This window comes from Rhinolophus sinicus, chromosome 8, assembly GCF_057876585.1.
Source record: "Rhinolophus sinicus isolate RSI-liver-muscle chromosome 8, RSI-T2T, whole genome shotgun sequence".
Taxonomy (NCBI): domain Eukaryota; kingdom Metazoa; phylum Chordata; class Mammalia; order Chiroptera; family Rhinolophidae; genus Rhinolophus; species Rhinolophus sinicus.
Window position 1 is genome coordinate 72,954,862 of NC_142508.1, and position 25,345 is coordinate 72,980,206.

The 25,345-nt window shown below is 52.5% G+C and overlaps 1 protein-coding gene across 2 annotated transcripts in view; it reads right to left on the reverse strand.

Annotated features, from left to right (window-relative positions):
* The window catches only part of SLC12A3 (solute carrier family 12 member 3), a 34,370-nt gene continuing 9,025 nt past the window's right edge, over nt 1-25,345 (reverse strand). For both annotated transcript variants that reach the window (XM_019754131.3, XM_019754120.3), the window contains exons 13-26: nt 23,770-23,871; nt 22,725-22,880; nt 21,930-22,029; nt 20,776-20,887; nt 20,428-20,568; nt 19,283-19,389; nt 17,759-17,841; nt 16,561-16,638; nt 15,874-15,975; nt 14,801-14,912; nt 12,425-12,511; nt 9,408-9,543; nt 7,808-7,875; nt 1-2,260 (exon numbers count right to left, since the gene is read on the reverse strand). In XM_019754131.3, coding sequence (XP_019609690.3) covers nt 2,119-2,260; nt 7,808-7,875; nt 9,408-9,543; nt 12,425-12,511; nt 14,801-14,912; nt 15,874-15,975; nt 16,561-16,638; nt 17,759-17,841; nt 19,283-19,389; nt 20,428-20,568; nt 20,776-20,887; nt 21,930-22,029; nt 22,725-22,880; nt 23,770-23,871 — 1,526 coding nt within the window. In that variant the 3' untranslated portion in view covers nt 1-2,118. The remainder of the gene's footprint in view (nt 2,261-7,807; nt 7,876-9,407; nt 9,544-12,424; nt 12,512-14,800; nt 14,913-15,873; nt 15,976-16,560; nt 16,639-17,758; nt 17,842-19,282; nt 19,390-20,427; nt 20,569-20,775; nt 20,888-21,929; nt 22,030-22,724; nt 22,881-23,769; nt 23,872-25,345) is intronic.

Below are 25,345 nucleotides of genomic sequence, written 5' to 3' on the forward strand. Positions count from 1 at the left end.
TTCTGTTGACTGAATGAATATATTTTTTATTCATTTCATTGTTTTGTCCTCACTGTTAACTCTTTTTTTTCCAAAGCTATAATCATTGTTAAACATTCAGTTTCCAAGAAAGAAAAACTCAGTTTCCAACATAGTGAAAAATTTGTGTTTTTTGTTTTAAATGCCCGAAGCCAAAGCATTTTCTGTTCTTGGATCAAGGTCTCCCAGAGGTCTGGAAAGGGAGCACTCATATGCCAGGAAATGGCTTTCCATGTGGTTTTAGAAAGGCAAGCATTCCCTGATTGAGTTGGGGGAGGGGAAGGGTTGGTCCCAGGTCCACTGAATGGCTCAGAGGCAGACCCCCTTCTGAGGTCCCTGGGGAGCAGATGAGCCATCCCCAATGAACTCAGCCAGGCTCTGAGTCTCTCAGCTCGTCCTGATGAGCACAGAGAGCAGTGGGGCTTGTGACACCCTGGGGCCCAGGGCCTTTGACCGATGCAGTGGCATGGCCCATTAAATGCTGATGTGCTTTGGGTCCTAACCCTTAGAAAGAGATTTTTGCCTTTATGACTAGGTGGGCGCTTCAGTGGGCTTGGAGGGGGCTGACAAGATTCAAAGATGCCTGGTTCCTTCAGCCACCCCTGTGCTACTGGAAAAGGCCCCACCAGCTGTGTCTGCCAACGACTTACCCTTGTGTTGCATGGGTAAGTCTAGAGCTAAAATGTCCTTTCAGGGAGCCTCACCCATCGGCACTGACACCTCTTAATGTTCTTTCTGCTCTTGCATCCAAGCTTGGTTGGTGCAAGCTCTCTGGGGGTGTTCAATCTATAGGAACCCGAAACCTTTACATGAGCAAGGGCCATCTTCCTCAGGTTCTCTCTCAACTCTGACCCCCATCTTACGACACCCACTCCACAGCCCCCTCTGCCACTTGCTGTGTTTCTACCTCTTACCAGTGGCTTCTTCTCCCCTGTCCTTTCACCCAGCCTTGAGCTGGGGATGGAGCTCTCTGATTCTTTGCCCAGTCTTGACATCTTTATACCCCCTCTCTGCCTTCTCCATTCCTGACGCACCAAACCTCCATCCTCTATCCCCAACCAAATCTGAAATTGAACACCCTTCCAAGAGACTCCCTAAATCTTGTCCCTCCTTTGAAGCTCTTTCGTAGCATTAATATGCCTCCTTGAGTGTTTTTTTAGTTCGTTTTCTTCCCTTGGGATGAGGGAGAAATGACAGTGAGGCCCATCAGGGCCTTTCTCCACATCAGCGGGACTCCCTGCTGCGCAGGAGAGAAAGGCACAAAGGAAAGTCTAAGCTGTAGTTTTCACACCATGGGTCACTACCCATGCTCATTTTAGTGGATTGCAACCAAAATTCAAAGGAGAAAAAGAGCGAGAACAGGAAATATCAGCGCGTGTTGCCCATAGTAATGATACCGATCGCTTTGTGACATTTTTGTTTCAGTGTGTGTTTGCTCTAAGTCTCAATATAAAATATATTTCTTACTGTGGGTTGCAGCACAAAAAAGTTAGAAAGTCCCTGGTCTACCAGAGAACCAGCCAAAACACTGAAGACACATTATTACTGAAAGTGAAGAGAGTGAGACGTGGTTCAAGAAATTTGCATTATTATGGAGGTTCCAAGAACCCTGCATTCCTCCTGTAAGGGTTTCTGGGGTGTGTGTGTGTGTGTGTGTGTGTGTGTGTGTGTGTGTGTGTGTGTTGCAGGGGGCACCCCTTCTCCTGGCCTGAGGAGGAGGGAGGCATGGTGAGGAAGTACTCCAGGGAAGTGTGTAGAAACTGCTAAGATACACACCCAGCAACTCTGACTTACACTTTTATATAAATCAAAGACTAGGATCTTAATTCGTTGTAATCAAGATCAAAAGAAAATGAAAGGAATGCCAGAGCATTTTCCACACAACGTCAAATGCTGCTTCTCCAGCCCATAAAACAAAGCCCAGAGGATGCGTTCAATGGGAGTGGGGTCCAACCCAAGTTTGGAAATCTATCAGCTTTCTCAATTGGGTCACCAGAGGCTCCTGCTTAAAGGGCAACAGGGCATGCATGAGTCTCATCCCGCGGACAGGTGGACGTCCCACGCACCCTTGGCTTCGGGCGGGCCTGGCCAAGCTTGGAGTTACTGGCAGTAAAAGGTGAGCACGTTTTCCTGGTTTCCTCGGATCAGGACGACCGGAGGTCTGAGGTCCTGGGACAGTGTCTCCAGCCAGGCCATGTACAGCGAGCTCGGGCACTTCCCCTTCCTCCCTATGGGCAAGGTGCTGCGACACAGGAAGAAGAGGCAGGCGAGCAATTACCGAGTGGCCTTCCTCCCACAGCCCAGCTCATGGTTTGCTTTCTGAACAACAACTCTGTTGAGTGACCCTTTCAGAGCCACTTCTTCCCAGACACCCTAAGAATGACCTCTTGCTTAAAAGCATGGTTCCAAACGTACCTTCAGCCACAAAACATTTCTGAGCACAGCCATGGCCTGGAGGGAGGCCCCCGTGATCTGGCCCCTACCAGCCTCCCCAGCCTCACCCCCTACCACCCTCAGCCTTCTCCACACCCCTACAGCTGCCGTGGCTTTCTTCCTATCCCTGAAAAATTGGCAAGCTTGGTCCTGCCCCAGGGCCTTTGCACCTGATCTTTCTCCAGCCAGAAGGCAGCGCCTCCAGCTCTTCACCTGGTTGGCTCCTTTGAATTACTCAGATCTTGGCTCAAGTGCACCTCCTTCTCTCATCACCCCCTCCAGAGAAGGCCTCCCCTCTCTCTCGATCATATCACCCTGTTTTATGGTCTTCACAGCATTTCACACTCTCAAAATCCTCTTTTCATTTATTTGTTGTCTGTCTCCTTCAACTAACACGTATGTTCACTCACAAGCAGGCCAGGTCTGTCTTGTTCGCCACCCTTTCCCCCATGCCTAGGACACAGTCTGACACAGTTGGGGTGTTAAGTGGGTGACCCACCCATCAGGCCACGCGAATGAAGCAAGCCAGCCTTGCCTCTCCAGCCACACACCTGCCAGGGGCCACACATGATATGTTCCCCCGGTTCAGCTGAGTACCCTTGTCCTGCCGCCTGGCCTGTGTGTAAGGCCCTTGGAGCAGGTCTCTGCCCTTGCCTTGGGAGGGCCCCTTGCCTGACCTGCAACGCTGTGCAAATAACGAGATGCCTTGGGGAGGCTGTCCCGCCATATTCCCATGGCTGTTTCAGGCAGTGACTTTTCCACCATCTTGAGATTCCAAAAATGCATCGCAGTAACCACAGCTGCCCTGCTCTTGGCTCAGAGAGAAGCCAGCATCTCACAAAGCCAGCTGGAGTTACAGGAAGGTGGGGCACCAGCACCCGACATGGGCCTGTACTTTGATTTCCCAAAGTACATCCACAGGTATTATTTCTCCTGAACCTAAAAGCAACCCTAGGGAAAGGGCAGGGCCCCCGCACCGCCCTCTCCCCCAGCTGGGGGAACCCAGGCAGAAAGGAGGGTGCTGTGTGGCACTGGGCTTTAGAACATGGCAATAGCGTCAGAGCAGCCATATGAGTTGTCGCGTCACCACTTCCTCAGCCCTGTGGCTTTGGCAGATGGCTCATTGTCCCTGAGTCTTAGTTTTTTCTTCTGTAAAGGGAGGGCGCACATAGTTCCCTCCTAGCATGTTCGTGAGCTCCGCAGAAGACAAGCACACCAAAGGGTTTGTGTGCTTGTCTGGCACCTAGCAAGCACTTCAGTACCCTTATCACTTGTCATTATTTACCACATGAGACAACCAAGCTGGTGAGTGGCAGAGCTGGGACTCGAACCAACATCCTCAGATCCCCCGCCCCAGCTGCCTCTGCTCACTGCAACCCCCACCTCCTCAGAGAAGGTGAATTGGGGTCCCGAAACAGCTACCCCTTATTTAAAATTCCATCCTCAAAGCTTCACTTGGGACAACACTACCCTCCTTTAAAAAGCAAGGACCTCAGGATTGGGGAAGGCAGGTGAGGACATTTCATTAAGTGAGTGTCTCCTTAGTTAGAATGTGTTTGTGTCTGGTGACTTTCCAGGGGAAAAGGAAGTGGGTACATTGAAACCAAACTTCCTGATTTAACAGTTATGCCAAAGGCTGATAACGCCCTCTGGTAACTACTACATCATTTTCAGGGACTGAATTCAAAAATTTGCAAGGTCACAAGAGGACTGGTGGCTGCATTATCAGGGGCCGGAGACACCCCTCACTCCTGCTGTGGCCTTTTAAGCTTCAGTATAAAATTCCCTCCCCCAGCAGAGCCTGTCCACCTTGGACAGGCGCCCTTGCCACTCACCCCCAGCGCCAGCCAACAACTCTCCACTCCTGCTCACAGGGTGTGTGTGCTTTAAGCTACTCATCTTTAGAAATAAAGCCACTCCAGCACAAAGGAACTTTTTGTCCAGAACTGCATCGCTTAGCTCCAAAGAAAAGCAGCCTGGGATCTAACCGAGATGCAAATTGTAACCCTGTGTCAGAACCTTCGCCACAGCTTCAAAACCCCATCACGGCTCAACAGCTGTGATATCCTGGGCAGGCTGCTAACTCCTCTGAGACTCAATTTCCTCATCTCCAAAGGTGGGGGGGAGGGGTAAAAAATAGAATCACTTGATAGAGTTTTGAAAATGAACAAGGCCCAATGTCTTGAGTGTCAGAGAGGCTCAATCAATAAAACGCAACGTGGATGATTGTTATTTTGATTATTACTATTTGGTGTTGAGGAGGAAGTCTTTAGAGAACAAAGAGTGATCTAGACCCCAAAATAAGACCAGAAATAAGGTTGTTAATTCAGGCAAAGCTTGTGGGGCTGGTTACAAGGCTGGTTTATCAGCTGTGCAAGTTAAGCTGAACTCAAACTTGCCATTAATCAGATAAACTGCTGAATAGTAAGCAGCCAACGACCAAATTCTGCCTCCAGCCTTCTCTAGAAAATGGTTCTGGTATGCTCTCCAAAATGCTGGCAAATGTCGTTTTGTCTTGTCACCGATGCTTGGGAGGACTTTTGTTTCCTCAGAATTTCTGGAATGCAAGTTTCTGGACTCTACCCCAGACCCTGATCTGGAAGGAATGGAGGAATTTGCCATTTTCCACAGTCTCCTGTTCTCATGAAGGTGACCTCAAAGTGAACTTTTAGAAGTAGGGGGTGGTGGGAGTCAGCAATCTCGGGTTGGAGATTAGTGATGCAAAAATGCAGCTGCCATGCCCTCCCTCCCAGAGGGGTTGGCCCAACAGCCAGTGCCCTTTGGGCAACAGCTGTAGCTGCCACCATGGGGTGGGGACGCTGTGTGCAGGCCTCTCCTCTAAGGTGACTTGGGCTCATTGTCATTTGTATCAGCTAATCCCACAAAGGCTGGTGGGCAGCCTTTGGCTTTCCCAATGAAGTCTGCGGGGTGGGGGAGTGGAAGGGGAGACGTACCAATAGGTGGTCATCTCCCAAGATGAAATTCCTCCTCTTATGTCTTGAGATCCTGACTCATTATAGTGGCAAAGAAAATTAGAATCATAACATGTTAGGGGGAAAGAGAATCTAGTTTAACTCTTTTCTATAATCAGGGAAACTGAGGCTCAGAGAAGTAGGGTTACGTGCCCAAGGTCACACAGTGGGCTAATAGCAGCAAAAAAATGAAAGCCTACTGTGAACAGAGATGGCACTCGTGAGGAGGTGGTGTGGCACGTCCACGCACCCCAGGTGGTACTCCCAGGTACCTCACCTAAGGAAGGGCAGGGGAGTCATCCCAGGATGAGCTGGTCCACTGCCTTGCATGCTGACCCAGTCTTCCCCAGGCCAACCTTGAACTAGGGACATTCTCTGCAGGGTATTGGCCAGAGACTTGGAGCTAAATCCAGCCCTTTTCCTTATCACAGTTTCCACAGCAAAGAAAACATGAAGTATTTTCTTTGTACAAAACATGATCTCCTTAAAAGCCACAGGAGGGCTGGCCCGGTGGCTCAGGTGGTTAGAGATCCATGCTCCTAGCTCCGAAGGCTGCCGGTTCAATTCCCACATGGGCCAGTGGGCTCTCAACCACAAGGTTGCCAGTTTCTGATTCCTCAACTCCTGCAAGGGATGGTGGGCAGCGCCCCTGCAACTAGCAACGGCAACTGGACCTGGAGCTGAGCTGCACCCTCCACAACTAAGACTGAAAGGACAACAACTTGAAGCTGAACAGCACCCTCCACAACTAAGACTGAAAGGACAACAACTTGACTTGGAAAAAAGGCCTGGAAGTACACACTGTTCCCCAATAAAGTCTTGTTCCCCTTCCCCAATAAAATCTTTGAAAAACAACAGGAAGCAGTTTCAGGCAGAGCCAGCTCCAAAGCATGCAAGCTGCACATCTGTACAACCCTGTACTTAGAAGGGCCCCAGTCTGGGTTTACTGCTCTGCTGTCACCCTCTTGACATTCTTAATAAGTTTTGAACAAGGGGCCCCACATTTTCATTTCGCAGCGGGCCTCACAAATTGTGTGCTCTGTCCTGGTTTCAGGGTAGGAAAAAAACAGGTTCCGCAGGCTTCTTGGCTGTCCTGTGCAATTCCCAGGTGACTAGCCCCAGGAAATGTAAGAAAGGCCAGTGTTTGCTCCCTTTCCCTCTCAGCTGGCCTCTCTGGGAGAGGGGACGCAGGCACTGCTGCCATATTCTCCCTCCTGGCCTCTGAGAGAGTAGAGCCACTGCGAGACACTCTCTGTGCCACTGCCACCTTCCACTCCCTCAGCCTTGGCCAATACCCACCAACGGCGGCTCATTACGGGACACAGGCAGCAGCTTTGGAAGCCTGAGTCTCGGGCAGGCGCGCAGCCTGGAGCAGCTGAGCTGGGGACGCCAGGCTTGACACCCACATCAACTGTGGGTGACCAACGGCCCAAGAGGGCGGGTGATTCCCAAACAACTAGGAATCGATTTTCTTCTGGAATGATCTGGGTCCCCTTTGAGAAGCCCAGGAAAAGGTGACAAATAAGGGGAAAGCAGTGGTGCGCGACGTCGGTGAGGCCTGGGACATGTGAGACCCTCGACCTCTGCCAGCTGGCACTGACAAGGAGAACATTCTAGGATGTCCTAAATGAAAGGAGAGCAGGCCAGAGAGTCCAAGGAAGAGACAAGAAGGGGTTAGTCAGTGAACAACTGCAGGGCAAAACCAACAAAAGACTGCCCCCACCCCTGAGTGTATATTGGAATTTGGGATTAACTTCCAGGAGGCCAGTTGCATGATTATCTAAAAGAGGAAACAGCCAGGCGCCACCAAGCCCCAGGAGCTTCTGCTCATTTGCAGATGAACTTTCCAATCCGCTGCCCACAGCCGACCGCAGGAGTGACGCTGCTTCCCTGTGGACTCTGTGCCTCGCTTCACCTTTTCCCACCCCCTTTGTCTAAAGCCAGTGTGGATTCTTTCAAAACAGTGTACACCTCTCTCCCCACTATGTGACGTACAAAACACTCAGCAACTCCAGGCCCCGGACGTGCTGGCTTTGCCACTGCTGCTGGCAGTTTAGACTCCATGCCCCAGGATCTGATCTTCTTTTCTTTTCCTTCTTTTTTTTTTTTTTTTTTTTGCTATCAATGGTCCAATAACCTTTTTCTTTTGAAATGGCTTTCAGCCATGGAAGTTCACATTTTTGTTTAACAGCTCTCAGGTGAGAAAGTGAGGCAGACGCAGGCCCTGGATGTGCTGAAAAGCCACCGGGGTTGTGTTTATCTGCACTTTGGGCCTTTCTGTCTCACAGGGGAAGGTGCAGGTCCCCAGCCGGTGGCCACCCTCTCCCAGAGCTGCCACCCTTGGCCTCTGGGACGGGCTTCTCCTCTGACCCGGCGCTACTTACATGACGACGAGAGCAGCGTCCCGGGAGTAATCCAACAGAATCTCATTGAGCCTCACCTGCCGCAGAGACTGGGGTGAGGAAAAACCACATGGTCACTTTCCAAATCCTTGGGAACAGTCCCTGCCAAGCCCAGGGGCCTCTTTCAACATTTCTAACAGGATGTGTGCATTGTTCTCTCTCAATTATCATAGACTCTCCTGCCTCCGAGAAGGAAGGGGACCCTCATAGTAAGTGAGTGCCAAGCTCACCTCCCTGTGAAGCCCTCCTTGGTTGTCCTCGCCTGACCTTGTTACTATGACCAGCAGGACATTTGGGGGACAGAGCACCTTATGTGCCGTTGGGAGGGCTGACAGAGAGAACCTGAGCCAGGCATGATGACTCCTGAGGGCCACTGTCTTCCTCTATACAATGAGTATGAGAACATCCGGGGGAATTTCAGGAAGCTGGAGTGAGGTAACCTACACAAAAGCACAGAGTGGAAGCCTGGCTGGGAAGGCTTGATAAGGTGGGTCCGGTGGAACAGGGCTGGGACACACACGCCTCCCACTTCATAGCAAGGTACGTGAGAACCTTTGCACAGATGCTTTATTCAGCTTTTTCCAAGGAGCCGGGTAGCTGTGCCTGCCCACTGGGGTGGGGCCTCAAGGCTGACAGATCAGGAAACTCCCCAAAGCTTGTGTGGGGTTGGGCTGCGGGAGAGACTCCCTCCTACCCCAAGGCCTGTCTCCAAATTGTTCAGAAATGATTGACACTCAGGTTCTGGTAGTGGACGGACACCTCATTTGCGAGAATGGAAAACTGAGGGCAAGTGAGTTAAGCTAGATCAGAGCTCCCGACCTCACACTACTGACATTTTGGGTGGAAGAGTTTTTCTTTGTGGGAACTGTCCTGTGGGCTGTTGGTTTAGCAGCCTCCCAGACCTCTATGCACTAAGTGACAATAGCAATCCCAGCCTCCAGTGGTGACAACCAAAAATGTCTCCAGGGGTTGCCAAATGTCCTCTGAGGGGCAAAATTGCCTCCTGGAGGAGAACCACTGACCCGGGACAAAAGAGAACAGAACTGTGATCCCCTGGCTCCCCAAACTGCTCTTTCTACCACAAAATGGCCACAGCAGCCACCACTGTATTCAGCTCTCATTAGAGCCCTGAGATGCCATCTGGGAACGGTCGGCCATGGCTTTGGGCCGCATCCGGGCTGGGGTCTACAGGCTCAGGGGAGAAGACCAGGCAGCTTTGTGGGCCCACAGGACACATTCTACCTTGGCCTTCAACACTTGTTTCATGAGTCCCGGGCACAGAGGAATGCGGGAAGAGAGAGAGAAGGACGCCAGGCAGGCCATCGCCATGGCCAGGGTGACTCAAAGTGGGCCGGAGGACCAGGCTCTCGTGCCAAGGGCGGCTCTGAGTTCCACAACCCGCAGGTGGTTACTGGTCAGACTGAGCATTTGTGGCTTGAGGATACCTCAGAGGCCGGGTGCAGGGGAGGGAGGGGGGCCGAGGGTGTGCAGGAAGCTCAGGACAGAAGGGCTCCGGGTCCTGATCCAGGAGAGCACCTGTCCCCCTCAGCCCACCCCAGTAAGGCCCTTCTCCCTCCTGTACCTTGACTCTATTCTTGTTAATCTCCTCATCCGAGATCTTCCAGGGGCAGTCCCGCCTCATCTCGCTGATAGTGGCCTCATCCTTGAAGCCATCATTCAGGCGGAAAGGTGCAATCATGTCCTCGAACCTCTTGGTGCTGGGAACAGAGAGAGCAGGTGAGACCAGATGAGTTGGCCCAGTTTCCAGGGGAATAAGGTCCCCAGAGGGAGATGGAGGTGGGTGCCACAGGGACATACTTTTCCATCTGAAACCCATTCTGACACTGCCCTTGACATCAAAGCAGCTTCCGTGTTGAACTTGGCACTGATGGTACTTCCAGGAGTCATCCACAGCGACTGACCTGGGACCCACCTCCACCCACCCGCTTGTTCCCAGGTATTTACTGAGCACTCTTCTGTGCCGGGCTTGGTGCTACACAACAGTGAACAAACCTAAGAACGTCCCCCATCCTCATGGAGCGCACGATCTGCTGAGTGATAAATAGGGTCAGGCATTTTATGAAGGCACTGGGATGGGGACTAACAGGGGTGGGGAAGGCCTCTGGACCGAAAGGATTCCTGTCCTTCCGAAGCCAGCCATGCACAGAGCAAGAGGTACTGGAGCAAACAGAACGGAAGGTGCATAGGACCTGAGCAGAAGCGTGCTTGGTCTGCTCGAGGAGCAGCAGAGGAGCCGTGTGGCTGGAGCAAGGTGCATGCAGGGGAGAGTGGGGGGGGGGGCAGGGACAGACAGGTTGAGGGGTCAGGCCTCAGGCAGGCCTTCATTATTTGTCCTGAGTGAGACGGGAAGCTGCGGAAGGGTGTTCTGTGGGATCTCACTTCCATTATTAGACAGAGATTCTCAAGAGAAGAGGGTCCACGGCTGAACCCCCAGGATGCCAACGAGTATTAGGTAAAGATGGAAGAGGCAGCAAAGGAAACTGAAAGAAGACCACTGAGGTAGGATGAAACCAGTAGAGGGTGGCATGGTGGGAGCCAAAAGAAGAAATGTTTCAAGAAGGATGGCTGAAAGGCAGAGAGGTGAGCACAGACGTGGCTCTGTGCAGGGCAAAGGTCACCGATGACGCTGGCCAGAGTGATTTCAATGGAGGAGTGGGGTGGAAGCCGGGCTGGAGAAGGCCGGAGAAGGAAGGGTGGGGAGGAAGTGGCAACAGAGTGAACCACCTCTTTGGAGAAGTTTGACAAGGGAGGGGAGAAAATGGTCCAGGCGGAAGCAGGGGCAAAGGAGGTGGTTTGAAAGAAAAGAGATGCCGGCTGGGGTCTGTGTGCTCCCCCCGCCCCGTCCTCCCCACCCAGAAGGTCTTCCCCATCTCTCTATGTTGGTGGCCTTTCTCAAGGCTTTGCTCCTCCACCAACAGAGACAACCCGCTTCTCGTTTGCATTCTGGTCCATCCCTGCTATTCTGATAGCTCTTGACGTCCTGCACTGAGCCAGGGTAAGCCCTGGAGGGCAAGGCTGCAGATGACTCATCTCTGCCGCTGCAGCTCCAAGCAGAGCCCTGAGCAAATGGTAGGAGTCAATGTACCATCCCCATGAAATAGTTCCTTTCTACCCATCTTGATTTTCTTTCCTCTCCAGGTAATGGGAGACATAAGGGAAAAGGAGGAAGAGACCAGGACCAACCTTTATGAAGGAGATAGAGTCCTGGAAAAACTCATGTACGTACATTGATTTCCATAAAGCAAATCCTAGTGGAAGCATCTGATTTTAAGAATATGAAATTGAATCATGGGCAAAGTACATGACCCCACCATTGCTACAGTTCACACCAGGGTTTGCGTAAAGTCTGCACACTGCCTTTGCATGGGGGGAGAGAGACATTTTTGCCCAGACAGGTCAACATTTTCCCCACTCCAAACCCACCATGGCTGAATGGTGCATGGTGAGTAATGCACCATGTTATAATGTGTTAATATAACATCAGGGCCTTTGCATCTTCCAAAGGCTCCAGTATCTTTCAGCCCATGGAGGCGACGAGACTTTGCTGCAGCCCCTGCAGAAGGAGCTGCCCTCCAGCTGTTTTGGTGCATTTGACTCTGCCACCCCCGGCCATGGCCAACTGTACCAATGGTAGTCAAGAAACAGGATTTCCAGGAACTTCTACCTTGGCCTGGCAGGAAGGGATAAGCTAGGCCAGTCACATTCCTTTTTCAGGAACTTAAATTGGGCAACGCCTGGCAAGGGAAGCAGTTTGCACAGAAAAATCAGAATGCAGAGCTCAGAAAACACGCGAGTAGGCAAAAGCCACAACTCCAGCATTTATTGGACACTGACTCTGGGCTGGGCACTGTGTTAAGCACTTCACATAGATTGTCTCTAAGGCGGTGGTTCTCAAAGTGGGGTGCCTGGACCAGCACTGAGAGCTTGTTAGAAATGCAGGTTCTCAGGCCCTACCCCAGACCTACTGCCTCAGAATCTTGGAAGTGGGACCCAGCAAGCTGTGTTCTCACAAGCACTCCAGGTGACTCTGATGCATGCCAAGTTTTGAGAACCACTACTTTCTGAAAACACTCTGGGGTTGGTGAAAATTTACAACACCAGTTACCTTTGGAGGTAAAATCAGCCTTTTATGAGTAGCCAGCAGCCTGGGCTTGTAAAGTATGTAACCAGAGACCCCTTTGTCCCCCAGGTCTCTGTGTGTGTGGTGGGGTGGGGGGGGGATGAGGGCAGAGGGAATCTTGTGGATGAAACACCAGCCTCTGCTCAAGTGACAGAACAGCCATGACCTTCACCGGTAAAAGCTTAAAAACACTTGGTCTAAGAAAGGCATCAATGTCAACTTTCATCAGCCTCTAGCGCAGGTGTGTTTCTGGCAAAGATCAGAGCTCTAATATGCAAAGGAAGAAACACAAACATGAAACTGAACGGCTGCAAACTCCGACCCTTCCTCTTCCTTTCCACGAGCCCAGTCTAGGCAGGAGGCGGGAAGGACAGTGCCTCTGCCCTTGGCTCACCAGAAAGGGGCGACAGGCACACAGCTGGCCCTTCTGCCTGGAACCCCCAATACAGAGAACTCACTGCTCAGCCCGAGGCTTCTGGTTGATGTCGGGAAGAACGTGGACTTCGTGGAATCCCAGCCGGAACTTGCTCAGCAGAGAAACGATCCTGGAAGACAAGAGATTTTTTAAAAATTCATTCATTCATTCAATTAATTTTCATGGCAGTGAGCAAAACAAATTAAATCCTGCCCTCATGGAGTTTACATTCTAAGCTGGGAGGGGGCAGATGATAAACGAATATTGATAAGGTAGGTCAGCTGATGACGAGTGGCATGGAAAAGTAATTGACTACTATTCCCCAAGTCTTTGGGGCCATCTTTGTATTAGCACACCTCCCATTTTAACGGGTCTGCACATCTGATCTTGTTACAATGCAGATTCTGACTCAGCTGGTCTGGGATGGTGCTCGGGATTCTGCATTTCTGACAAGCGTCCCGGTGATTCGATGCTGCTGGTCCATGGACCGCACTTTGAGAGACAAGCGTCTAAGGGATGGGAAGGCGAACTACAGGATATCTAAGGGTGGCTGAGGAAGCAAAGACAACACATTTGCGATAAGTATAGAACCAGGAGTCACAAGCCAGATGGCGCTGACTTTGCATCCAACGGGGAATAAAATGCCAACTGTGGTTTGCAGCAGTCTAGGAAGGCTTCACAGAGGAGGAGGCAATCTGGCTGGACGGTGCATGGTGGGTAAGATTGTTATAGGCCAAAGGGGGTGAGGCAAGGTGTCCACATTGAATCACCCAAGGAGCTTTGTAAACAATACACCTGCCTTTGTCTTAGCTCCCCATTGTGGCGAATCCCTGAGTGGGATACAGCTTTGGGGATACCCCCGTTCTAGTTGGCAGGGAGGAGGGAAGTCCAAATGAGTGAGGGCATGGGGTGCAGGGGGTGGAGCAGCAGCAGTGAAGGGTTGGGGGAGAGGAAGGACCAGGCTGGGACTGGCCATCAAGCCACTGCTGATTCCTGAACTTGGGAGTGAAATTAGGAAAGCAGGGATGTGGGCAGACGGTTTGGTGTGCAGCACAGAGGTGGCAGGCCTGGGCAGGGCCTGGGCAGAAGGCAATGCAGGCCTGGCTTCCAAGTCACGAGGAGGACCTGGTCAAGAGACAGAGGGAGGCGGAGGAGCTTTCACAACCTTCACATGGTAGACACCCTATGGCCCCCCAGTGCCATGGCCTTGAGCCAAACTAAACCTGTTAAGCCCTGCTTCCACTCGGCGCTGGAACAGGAAGCTGAGGCTGATCTGTAGTTGGGCGACCACAGAGCAGCTGGCGGCTGCTTTTCCCAAGCATCCCTTGCTGGGCATTGTTGAGAAGGGCCTTCCGGTGGAGAAGTTCTCAACAGGGGTGAGGGCAACCAGATGAGGTTGTTGGGTCGTGCTGAACGCGCACAGGAGGTGACTGAGGGGGTCGTGGGGATGTGGCCCTGGCATAGGACTAGGGTGGCACAGGCCATGGGGTCCTGACTAGAGACTGGGAAGAGTTTTTTCTCTTTGGCTAATTAACTGCACCACCTTGGGTGGCTACCCCATCTTCCTGAACCTGTCTGCCCGCACTAGCAAGCCTCCATCCTACCACCTTCGACCTTACTTGACCTTTCCCTGAAGCAACAATTACCCAGTTTTAGGCACACATATGCCACCTGCCTGACTCTTGCCACCTCTACACCTGTGTACCGGTCGTAACCATTTACTTCCTTTCCAGCTCAAATCAACTGACACTCTTGCTTAGATATATCTCAACAGGAAATTTCATGCCACAACTTTAAACAGAAAACCAACCTCTCTTGCCAGAAAGAGGTAACCAATAAAATCCAAGGAAATAAACCAAAATGTCACTAACTTCTGGCTGAACGCCATCATCTGCCACGCCCCCAGCCAGGCCCACCCTCTCTTGCTTAGATATATTAGCATAGGTTCCCGAGCAGAGAGCCCTTTTCCTGCACAATCAGCAACACAGTTGGAGGAGAATTAAAAGTCGCTTATCCAGTAGGATTTGCTGTCCCACCTCCTGGCCACTAAAGGCACCTCTTGTCTCGTCAGGCATGGCAACCCAAGCATGGGGGGATGTTGCCCCAAGCATTCTCAGCTCTGCCTCATTTCTCCAGTGGAAGGGCCTTCTCCATCCTTCATTTCACACAGGTATCTCCTTGAGCAGATTTCTGGTTTTAAAATTTAACACCCCTCCCTGTCATGGCTGGGACTAGGGCGTCTGCACCCCCCTATAGGGGCACAAGACACCAACACAACTTCTGAAACAGACAGAAACCTGCTCCTTTCCAGAACTTCCTCACCATGTTGTGACCGGGACAGAGCTGAGCCACCTGTGATGGGGGCGGAGACTGAAGGGAGCTGGGATGGCCCTGGTCCCCACCAGTGCTCCCCACTTACGCCTTCCTCTCCTGGTCCATCCTGTTGATCTGGCCCCCCACGAACACTCGGATCTTGCATTTGCTCCATCTCTTCTTGCGGCGGAGAAGGTAGGGGATGAGGAGGGTGAGGCCTGGCAAGGAGGGTCCCCATAAATCAAGAGGAAAATGCTCTCAGGGTAGAGTGCTCTGTGCGCTCTCACCCCTTCCCCTCTCTGGCCCTCAGTTTACCCATCTGTATAATGAGCATGCTGACTAAACCAGAGCAACACACAGCACTCTGGGGTCAGGGTTTATTTGGTCTGCATGATGTTATTAAAGAAGTGAGCTGGCATTTAATAATTGGGGAATTTCACATGAAAATCAGGATCTCTGGCATTTTTTGAAGATTGAAATTTGACCAGTGGATGGGAGCTATTGTCCCTCCATCATCTCTCTATACAAGGTCAAGGACAGCTGTCTCTTACGACTGTGTAACCCTAGACAAATTAACTCACCACTCTGTACCTCAGTTTCCTTATTTATAAAGAAGGTTAATCATAGTTCCTACCTGGGGATTGCATTAGGTTAACCCACGCAAAGCATTTAGTGTCAAGCATATAGTAAGTGCCCAGTCACATTACCGATCATTCGTAGGACATATTCTATTGGAGTAGAAACATTTTCTCTCTGTCTAGGATGCTATCAGAGGTGAGAACAGTAAAGCTGAGACTGATACGTTTTAAGAAAAATGGGAGAGAGCGCATTTCTTTGGGAAGTGAAGAATTTCTAAGCTTTCCTGTGCACCAGCCCATTTCCCCTGTTTATGTCATGTGCTGTGACCCCTAAGGCCTGTCCAATCTGAAGGTTCCATCTCATGTTGACCTCAGATCCTCCCCTAAAATCCCCACTTTACAGCTGAAATCCTGGAGGTCAAGAGAGGCGCCCAGCCAGGGTCCCCCAAGCCCAGTGGGGGTCCAGGGGCTCCATCCCATGTGTGGACACTGGGTCCCACCAGAGGCCTTGTCCAGAGCGTCCAGGAAGGGCAGGCTAAGGGACAAAGAGTCACAGAGGAAAGATGGCTTGGAGGCGAGGGGGTGTCCCAGGGGCACGGACCTCCGTCGTCGAATAGCCAGTAGATGTCGATGGTCTTCTTGCCCTGCTCTGACTGGAAGATGGTGCTGGCCTGCTCCTCCCGCACCAGGGCCTCGGGGTCCACTGCAGGAGCAGAGGGGAAGGTCACCTCGGAGCACAGCACAGTCACATGCCTGAGACTGTCTGAGAACAGCCAGCTGCCCTGTGAGGCGGACTCACTGTCTGTCACCTGGGCTGTGCACACAGCTTCCTGAAGCCTTGTGCTGAGGGCGCACACAGAGGGTGGGGGCATGGCCCAGAGCACACAGAGGGTGGGGGCATGGCCCAGAGCAACAGGCCCTGTGACGCCACGACTCTGATTTGCCCCTCACAGATGCCCACAGGATGCCCCCAGCTCCCCGCACTGCAGGTTCCCCTTACTCTCAGAACACTGGGGGAAAACACTGAAGGAGAACCCTGCCCCTTCCCTAAAATTTGAGCAGGGCCAGAGGGCGTTGGAGGGAGTGGGACAAAGGCCCCATGGGGTGGGTTCCCACGATGCCCACACTCAGAGTGCCACAGCAGGCCTGCAGTCTTTCATCCTGCCCAAGCCCCCACCCCACCTCACCGTTACCCAACCCCAGGGGCCCCAGGCCCCTTCTGCCCTTAACCAAGTTCCCGCGTGGCCCCTGCTAGCTGCCACACAGGGTGAGTGGGGTGGCGACTGACGTGTGCCGGAGACGGAGGGCCTGGATCTGCTGGCACTGGCATCCTTGCTGTCCTCCGCCGGGTCAAACACAGGGTTAACTGCAAGGGAGGGGCAGCTGGGTTCCAGTCTGGCCTCACCTGGGCACTTCCAATTCCTCCTCTTCCGGGCTTTCCCTTCCATACGAGGAAGGAAGTCCCAGCACCTCACCTTCCACCGAGCTGGCCCCGCCTCCCTCTGGACCTGGCTCTTCCTGCTCAGCCCCACCAGGCTTCCTTCTGCTCCTCACACAGGGCACCGCAGGTCAATGCAGTCCTCGGTGGTGGGTGCTCCCCGAGCCACAAGCAACTTTCCCGAGCACCCCCTTCTCAGCAAAAGTCCCCGTCCTCAGAGAGACCTTCCTGACCTGTGCCCTGTGTCAGTGTCACTGTCTGAAGTGACTCACAGGTCCATTGTTTCCCAACAGAACATCAGCTCCCTGGGAGCAGACTCAGTTTCTTCCCTGCCGTAGCCCCAGGGCCTCGACCTGCCTGGTTGCTGCTCTGTAAATGCTGCCTGCGTGAATATTCACCCAACTGCTCTGTGCCAGGCCTGCCCTTGGCACTCAGTGACCGATGAACAAGACCTGGGCCCTGCCTGCAAGACACACAGCGTCCACACCTTACAGTTCTCCCGGCACCCCCATTTGTTTTCATACATGCTGTTTCTTTCACACCTCTAAATATTACTAATTCAGAGTCTGCATATTCATTTGTGACTTTAAATGCTAAACATATGTATGCTTGGTGCTCCAGCAATGGTCTTAGAGACCAAAACAACCAGTTTTCATGGCCTTTATATGTATTTTCACATTCCAGTGTCTTTATGTGGCGTTCGCCTCTCCCCTCTTTTCCTTTTCCCTCTCTATTAGAACTTCCTTACCCCCTCTGGTTACAAAACCACTGAACGTGATTCAGGGAGCTCTGAGTTCTGGTTCTGCCCCCAGCTGGAAGCATGACCTTGAACTGGTCACTTCCCCTTTCTGGGTCTCAGTTTCTCCATTTGGAAACCTGATGAGCTCTCAGGGGCCACCAAAAGCTGACTTTCTAGGAGTCTGCGACCTTCCTCACTCATTTCCCCCTCTCGTCCCTCCATCACTAGAAAAAAGTTGGGTTCTGGAACTTTCTAGGATCCTGTTCTGGTTTTTGACAGGAGTGCTGAGCACCTGGGGTGTGTACTCACTGTGTGCCTGCATCACCTCTGAAATGTTGAGCCCCTCACGCATCCTCATGACACACACACCGTAGTTGAAATCAAAAGCATCGCTGGAAAGAGAGGAAGTGGGGTAAGGCTCCTTGCAGCCCCAGGCCCCAGCCCCCAGGAGAAGAGATATCTGAGCTGCGCCTGCCTCTCCCCACCCCCTTTCTCTTCTCGGGGCCTCAGTCCCCATCTGTGAAAAGTGCAGGCAGAACTGGAGAGTCCCCAGGACGCTTTTAGCTCTGCGGTCCGAGGCACTGTGTGTCCTGTGGACCCTGTACTCAGGGGGAAACTGAGTCAGGCCAGTCTTTGAGCCAGGCCCTGTCCTCCTGATACATTTGGATAATCCTCACAACTCTTCCAACAGAGGTGGGGATGGGGATAATTATCCCCGTTTTATAGACACAGAAGCTGAGTTTGGGGAAGCGATTTGCCCATGCTAAGTGACCAGCTGGCATTAAAATTAAAAAGCTGAGACTATAAATCCTGCCCGAGGGCAGGCATGCACACAGGAACAGCCTCGCTCAAGAAGGCAGCAGTAGGTTGTCTCTATGGAATGTCTAGAAGATTCCTGCTGCAGAAGTGTATTTACTGCCAGGTTGACACCGTGTCCAAGTGCGCACCATTAGGGCTGATCTAACAGGCTAAGCATTGTCCTTCCTGGACTTCTTTAGTTACACATCTCTGGGAAAGGGACCTTTTAGGCCCTGTCATGTGGGAGTCTTGGAGTGTTGGAGCTGGGGGAGAGGACAGCAGGTGTCCCATCACCTCCTCTGTTAGAGGCAGCTGAGAGGCACTGCTCAGAGTCATACAACAGCAGACCTGGAAGCAAGTCCGAGGTCCCTGACACTCAGCCTCATGTCCTTTAAATGCCACTGCACACTTTCTCTCAGTACCACCTCAATGCAGAAAAGCAACTGAGACAAGCACTTTCTGGAACTTGCACAATAAGAGCTGAAGGAGTTTGAAGGTAACCCTGAAAGTCCCAGGGAGTTTATCTCCCGGTCGCATTCCCCACGCTTATCGCCTCTTCAGAGGCCTGGATCCACTTCTCACTTAGTCATAGCACCTCACAGCTCTCAAGCTGGCTATCTGCAGATCTTCTGCAGCCCACAAAAGACCACAAGGTTTTCACCTAAGAACCCCTATTTTCAACTTCTCTGAAAAACTAGATCTGGCAATACTGGGCCCACATTTCTGTCTGGGTATAATTGGCCAGAGCCAAGTAACAGCTGCTCTGTCCAGTTTGCCACAGTCCCCACTGCTCCCTATCGTCCCACACCTGGGCCACTTTGCTCTTTGTTACCTGCCTGATCCCTGCCGATCTTCGTGTCCATGACCCATAGGTCAGGGTGGGGAGCCCCCAGTCTGTGTGTTTCTTCTTCAACTTTGAATCAGTGACTCAGTTTCTTATGGCGCCACTGCTTCCCCTTCACTTCCCAAGGCCCAGGAAACCCCACAGGCCCACAGGGACAGAGCCCAGGCCCTGCCTCCCGTGCCCTCACTCACTGCAGGATGCTGATGTACTCCTCCACCGTGGCCGGGTGGGCCGACTGCCAGTTCTTCTTGAACCCGACCACCAGAATGTTGGGCTTCATTCTCCCGAGACCTGCGGCCTGCCAAGGAAGTGGGGTTTGAGGGATCAGGTCTCACACCCGTGGGGGCCCTGTTCTGTGACTGGGGTGGGGCTCTCTGTCAGCCCCAGCTGCCCTCTCCAACATGCGGTAAGGGCCCAGGAAATACATGCCCCAGCTCAGGGTCCTGTCTGTCTGGACACACCCACGAGGAAGGTGAAGCTACAGCCATAGTCACACCCTGTGGCCTCTCCAAGCCTGGGCCAACGACTGGACTGTCCCATTAGTTCTGGATTGTCCCAGCTCCTGCTTCTCTCGTGAGTTATTTCTCATAACAGGGGACTTGAATTTGGATGTCAAGCTGGGAGTATTCCTGGGTCATCTGATCCATACATCTTTGATAATTCTCTCTTTGTTTAATGTTTTAAATTTTTAAAAATATTTTGAGGTGAAAGTCACGTAACAAAATTAGCCATTTTAAAATGTATAATTCAGGGGCATTTAGTACATTCACATGTGGTTTAACCATCACCTCTATTGACTCCCAAAATATTTTTATAACCCCAAAAAGGAGACCCTGTATACCCTTCTTTTTTTAAGTTTTGGGAAATATTTCGAGCTATTAAAAAGGATTCCCATATGTTGACTCAGAATTAACAATTGTTATTTTATCCATGCATCCCAATTTACAGGTGAAAAAACTGAGCAGTAAAATGAATTGCCTGGTGGAATGTTCTAGAACTTGACCTGAGTAGTGATTTCACACCATTGAGTGGCATCCGTGTATATAAACATTTATCAAACTATACGCTTAATTTTTTCACTTTGCTCTCTATAAATTACATCTTTAAACAAACAAACAAACAAGGTATGCCTAAGGTCACAGAGCCCCCACAGGCTTCCAAGTCAGTTTCCCCAAGTCCTAGGAGCTCTAGGAAAGTGCCCTGAAGCAGCATATCTGGGGAGGTGAAAAAGGTGGGACTCCTGTTGCAGCAAAAAAGGGCTTCAACTCGCCCCTCAGGATGTCCTGCCTTCCAGGTCATCACACCAAGTAATAAGGCCTGTGGTGAGGCCCCCTACCTGCATGAGAATCTGAACCCCACTGCGGAGGTCCTCAGCAATGACGTCCGAGTAGAAGGCTTTGATCTTCCTCTTGTTTAGCCACTTGGTGTGCCCGTTGGCAATGAGCCGGAGCTCAGGCATCCTCTGTTTGCGGGGTCCCTGTGGGTGTGGGGGAGCAGGTGACATCAGGGGCTGCGTATGTCCTCTGGCCTGAGACTCAGCCCCCCTCCTGCCCTGAGGCTGCCTCAGAGGCTCAGCAGTACCTGGTTTCCTTTACGGAGTAAGGGGAGGGAAAGGTGGGTATGTCCTCGAACCCCAAGGTTCCTGCAGGAGTACAGCCCTGCCCCACCTCCAGGGGGCACTTACTATGAGCACGTGGCCACAGATCATCAGGCTGAGGTTCCTGGTGAAGGTGCCCACAAAATCTACCAGGGCTGGGCGGAAGTTGGGGGGCCCCGTGAGCACCAGGCACTGGGGGCTGAGGAGGGGAAGGAAAAAGGACATGAGCCATCAGGGCAGAGCACATGAGGTTCTGGATGCCAACTCAGGCACCCCACAATTTCCATTCCTCCTGGGTTTCCCTTGCTAGACAGGTGAACCGCTGTGTGGCCTCTGGCCTTTAGGCCTCGTCTTCCCATCCGTGACTCAAGGGAGACTTTTGGGGCCTTTCCAGCTCCCGTGGTGGCCACCACACTGGGTCTCCCTTGTCCTTTCACTCAGGCCACCAAACGCTCCATTTGGGCAAACCACCCTTCTCGCTACTCCACCTGGTGTCCCTGCCCTGCCTGGCCCGGCATGGTGGTGGGAAGAATAAAGATGGGTAGTGGGAGGCGCACCATTTACGAGCTCACTGTGTCACCTGGGTGGGTGACTCGGTGTGTGGGTCAAGAGGTAGCTGAGGATTGTGGTCAAGGGCCACTACCAGGCTCAGTTAGAGCCAGACAAAATTGGCCACTTTCCAGCTGTGTGACGTGGGGCCAGTTACTTAACCTCTCTGTGCCTCAGTGTTCCCATCTGTGAATGGGGTTAGTAATTTCATACATCTCCAAGGGTTGTGGTGGGACAGTGTAAGGCCTTGTGTGCCGTAATACAACATGGATAGACACGGCTGGTGATTAGCATTACGATTTGGGGGGAAGTGGGTCCTGGGCATACACTTCTCCTCCCTAAGGGGGAATCAGCTTTGATGAGTGGCCAGGGAAGGCTCGTCAGTCAACCTCATGAATCGTCGTGATGGGAATTACAACACCAGATCACCCCGATGAAGCCCTTTGCGTTTCGAAGAGCATATTTTGCTGTGAAAACTGAGGTACAGAGTGGTCATTCGATTTGCTTGGTCCCCACGGGGCGATGTCAACTCTGGTTCCCTGACAGCCAGGTGGTTCTCTCTCTGAGTTGTGGGGAGGGGTGTGTGACCAGCCTGGGTCTGCCCGTGTCAGGTGACAGGTCTGGGCCTGGAGCCTCCCAGAACAGGGCCGTGGAGGCCCTAGGTCCCAGGCGGGCCCAGAAGCTGCGCTCACCGGTAGTTCTTGATGTGGTCCTCCACCTCGTTGAGGCCCACGGAGTAGCTCAGGGCCAGGTTGTAGGAGCCGGCCTGTACGGAGGAGCCCCAGTTCACCTCTGGGGGGCGTGGAGCGCAAGATTAGTAACCATGGCGGGGAAGCAGACGTGCAGAGGGGAGGGATGTCGGCCTTCCTTAGGAACCGAGCACCCACGGGAGCAGGGCCACTTGGCAGGCGAACAGCCAGTTATCTGTTCCTGACATACTGTGTGGCTCACATTTAACGGTTATACATCAAGCTATTCAACTGGACTGAAAAGTTCTCTTCCCTTGACAAACAGACCTTCACGACGACCTGGAAGGCTGGGTTCGAATGTCGAATTCTAGGCTTCCCGGGAGTTCTACAGCCCGTCCCCAGGTCACTGTCACCCAGCATCCTTGCCTGCGTGCAGGTAGACCCCTGCTCATGTGTCCATGCCTGGTCCACCTGCCCTTCAGTCGCCAGCCCTTGGCCACACCTCAGGTCTAGCTGTGAGCACCAGCAGCTGGCCACTCTCAGGAGGTCAGACCTGGGCAGGCAATTCCTCGTGGATGCCCGGGGCTACTCTAGAAGTACAGATGTGGGCTCTGAGCGGGTCCATCCCCACAGGCTCCTTTTCCCACAGGGAGGGACAAGGCTGGAGGGCCAGAGTGGGGCCCTTGAGAGCAGAGCCCGATGCAGGCTCTTTAGCTGGGCTGCAGGGAGGACGGCCAGCTTGGTGGGCTCAGGGGGAGAAGGGGGCGCCTGAGCCCCTCAGCAACTTGAAACGCACACCTGGCTTCTTGTAGATCACGTAGAGCAGGAGGAACAGGACCACACCGATGGCGATGAGCGCTGCCCACCAGGTGAGAAGAAACATGATGACCACAGAGATGACCGCCCCAAACAGTGCTGCCCACTTGCTGTAGTATCGGAACGAGGGTCTCCACCCTGGGTGGGGATACAGGTGAGGGGGCACATTCAGCACTCAGGGGCTTCCTCCTGGGCCAGTGCTGCTGGGCAGGGCCTTGGTGGCAATGCTAGCAGTGCCCACCCACCCCTTCTGCCTCCTGGGGCTGCGTCTGCAGCCTCTGGGGGGACCACCTGCTGGCCTTGGCTGGCATTCTGCTATGTTGACAGGTTACACCAAGGAGGGGGCATCCAGCTCCGGCCAAATATGGCTGCGAGACGTCCAGCGTCAGCAATAGCACGGGCTCCCATGGCTGGCGCAGAGCCAAGGGGGTAAAATAGAGGAGGAAGACGTGATTCTGCCTGCAGGCCACGCTGGGGCCTCCACTAATGACAGCTGCTCCGTGGCACAACTCTGGGGCGCCACAGTCCCTGCCTGGTCTATGGAAAAGGCAGTCTGGCGACTGGCCCATTGGCAATTTGGGCCTAATTAGAAAAAGTCTTCCTCAACACTCTTTACTGCCATCTGCCAGAAATTTTTCATAATAACCCTGCAAATCTACAATATCTGTGAGTAGCACCCCCTAGAGTTGTGCAATGGGCAACTTGCAACAACCCTGTCTGAGATGTGGGCCAATTCTCTTCCCTCTCTGAGGCGTCAGACTCCTGACTCCTGTAAAATAGGTGGAGGAAGGCACAGAAAAATCTCTGCACGCTCTAAGCAGTACATGAATCCATGTACAGTGTACATTGTAAGTGCTTGATAAAGGATAGCTATTATTATTGTTGTTATCATTTGAATGATGCCTTTAATTGATTTTGATGTGAGAGGTGACTTTGGTCTGCCCACCGGCATCTATGCCTTCCATTCCCCATCTCCATATCCCAGTTCTGGGTGCCGCCTCCCATGGAGGGGTGAGGGGTTGCTTACCTGGTGAGTTGGTGATGGAGGCGTGGAAGCAGCTGAAGTTGATGAGGGCGTAGGAGCACAGGAAGAAGTTGGAAATGATGGGGGCAATGGTATTGAGCTCAGCTTCAGGGACCCAGGGAGAAAGAGGACAGTATGTTAGGCAACTCCGTCAAGGAGCCGCCTGGCACCCTCACTCATAGGGTGGGGAAACCCAGACAGGCCACCGAGGCTCAATGGGTCTCAACCTTCTCATCTATGAAATGGGTCCATCATTTTGTGAAGCTGAAAGGGCCGATGTTTTGTAAACTATAAACTGCAGCTTTTAAGAAGACGGAGAGCAGTGTGAGAGTAGACCCCATCAGGCGATGGCATAACCAAGGACAGTGGCTATCACAGTTTTTTGTGACCACAAATTACAGTAAGAAATACATTTTACAATGTGACCCAGGACACATGTTTTTATCTGAAACCCTGAGACCATATCACGGTTCTACCCGGAGTGGAAACCCACTCAAGAACTGGCTCGTTCTCTTCCCTGTCTCACTGTGCACCGCCCCTGCCACTTCCCTGCCACCCCCAGACACACTTTTGCATGTGAATCCTTGTTTCAGGGCCTGCTTCTGGGGGATCCCAAGATAAGACAAGCATCTCCTCTCTGTACATGATTCCACTGAATAGACACAAGAACCCTGCCCCAGAGCTTCTAAAATCATGGTCCTCAGTCTGAAGTCCAGTCAGAACCCCCTAGATAAAGGGACATCAAATCCGAGATGGTGGATTGCAGGGTGAGCGGGAAACAGAGAGGGTCAAGGACACCGGGCCTGACTAGACGTTTCCATCTCCTGGGTGTGGCCCTGCCACCTCCCTATCTGGTTCAGGATCCAGGAGTGGCCAGTGTCTGGAAAGTTATCCCTGAGAGGACGTGACTAGATTGCTAGGGTGAGTCTCATGGATTGGTGACACCAGTCTGAGTGGCAGGGACTTGGCTGTGGCAGGACCACAGGACCACTAGCTGCTGACCCTGTTCCACCACTGCACAGGGAGCAGGGGCCAGGGGGTCATCATGCCATGGCATGGCCACCGCCCTTGCTTGGAGGGGCCACCTCTCTCCTAGTGAGTTCAGCCTCGTTAGCTAAGTAAGCAGGAAGCAGCGGGGAGTATGCACACGTATGAACGCATACATGTGTGCACATGTGTGTGTGTGTACACCACAGGTTCTTCCTGCCCATCTGGGACACACCTGTTATTTACTGCTCCCGTTTTGCAAATGAGGAAACTGAGGCTCATGGAGGTGAAGTGATTTGTCCAAGGTCCCACAGCTGGCATATGGCAAAGCCAGGGTAGAAGTTCATCTAACTAACTGATTAGTTAGGATCTTTCTCCCAGGGCATCTCCTACCTTGAAGACCGAGGGATCTATCAGCCCAAAGTCTAAGAAATGGGGTTTATCTAGTTTAAACACCTACAGAGAGCTTGATCCAGCTGTTTGCATCAGTTCCCGAGGAGGGACCAGTCAGCTTGTCCCATGCTCCAAAGGTGTCCCAGGGGCTAATTCAGACCTGGGAGGGAAGGGGTCCCAGCTGCCAGGACACGGGAAC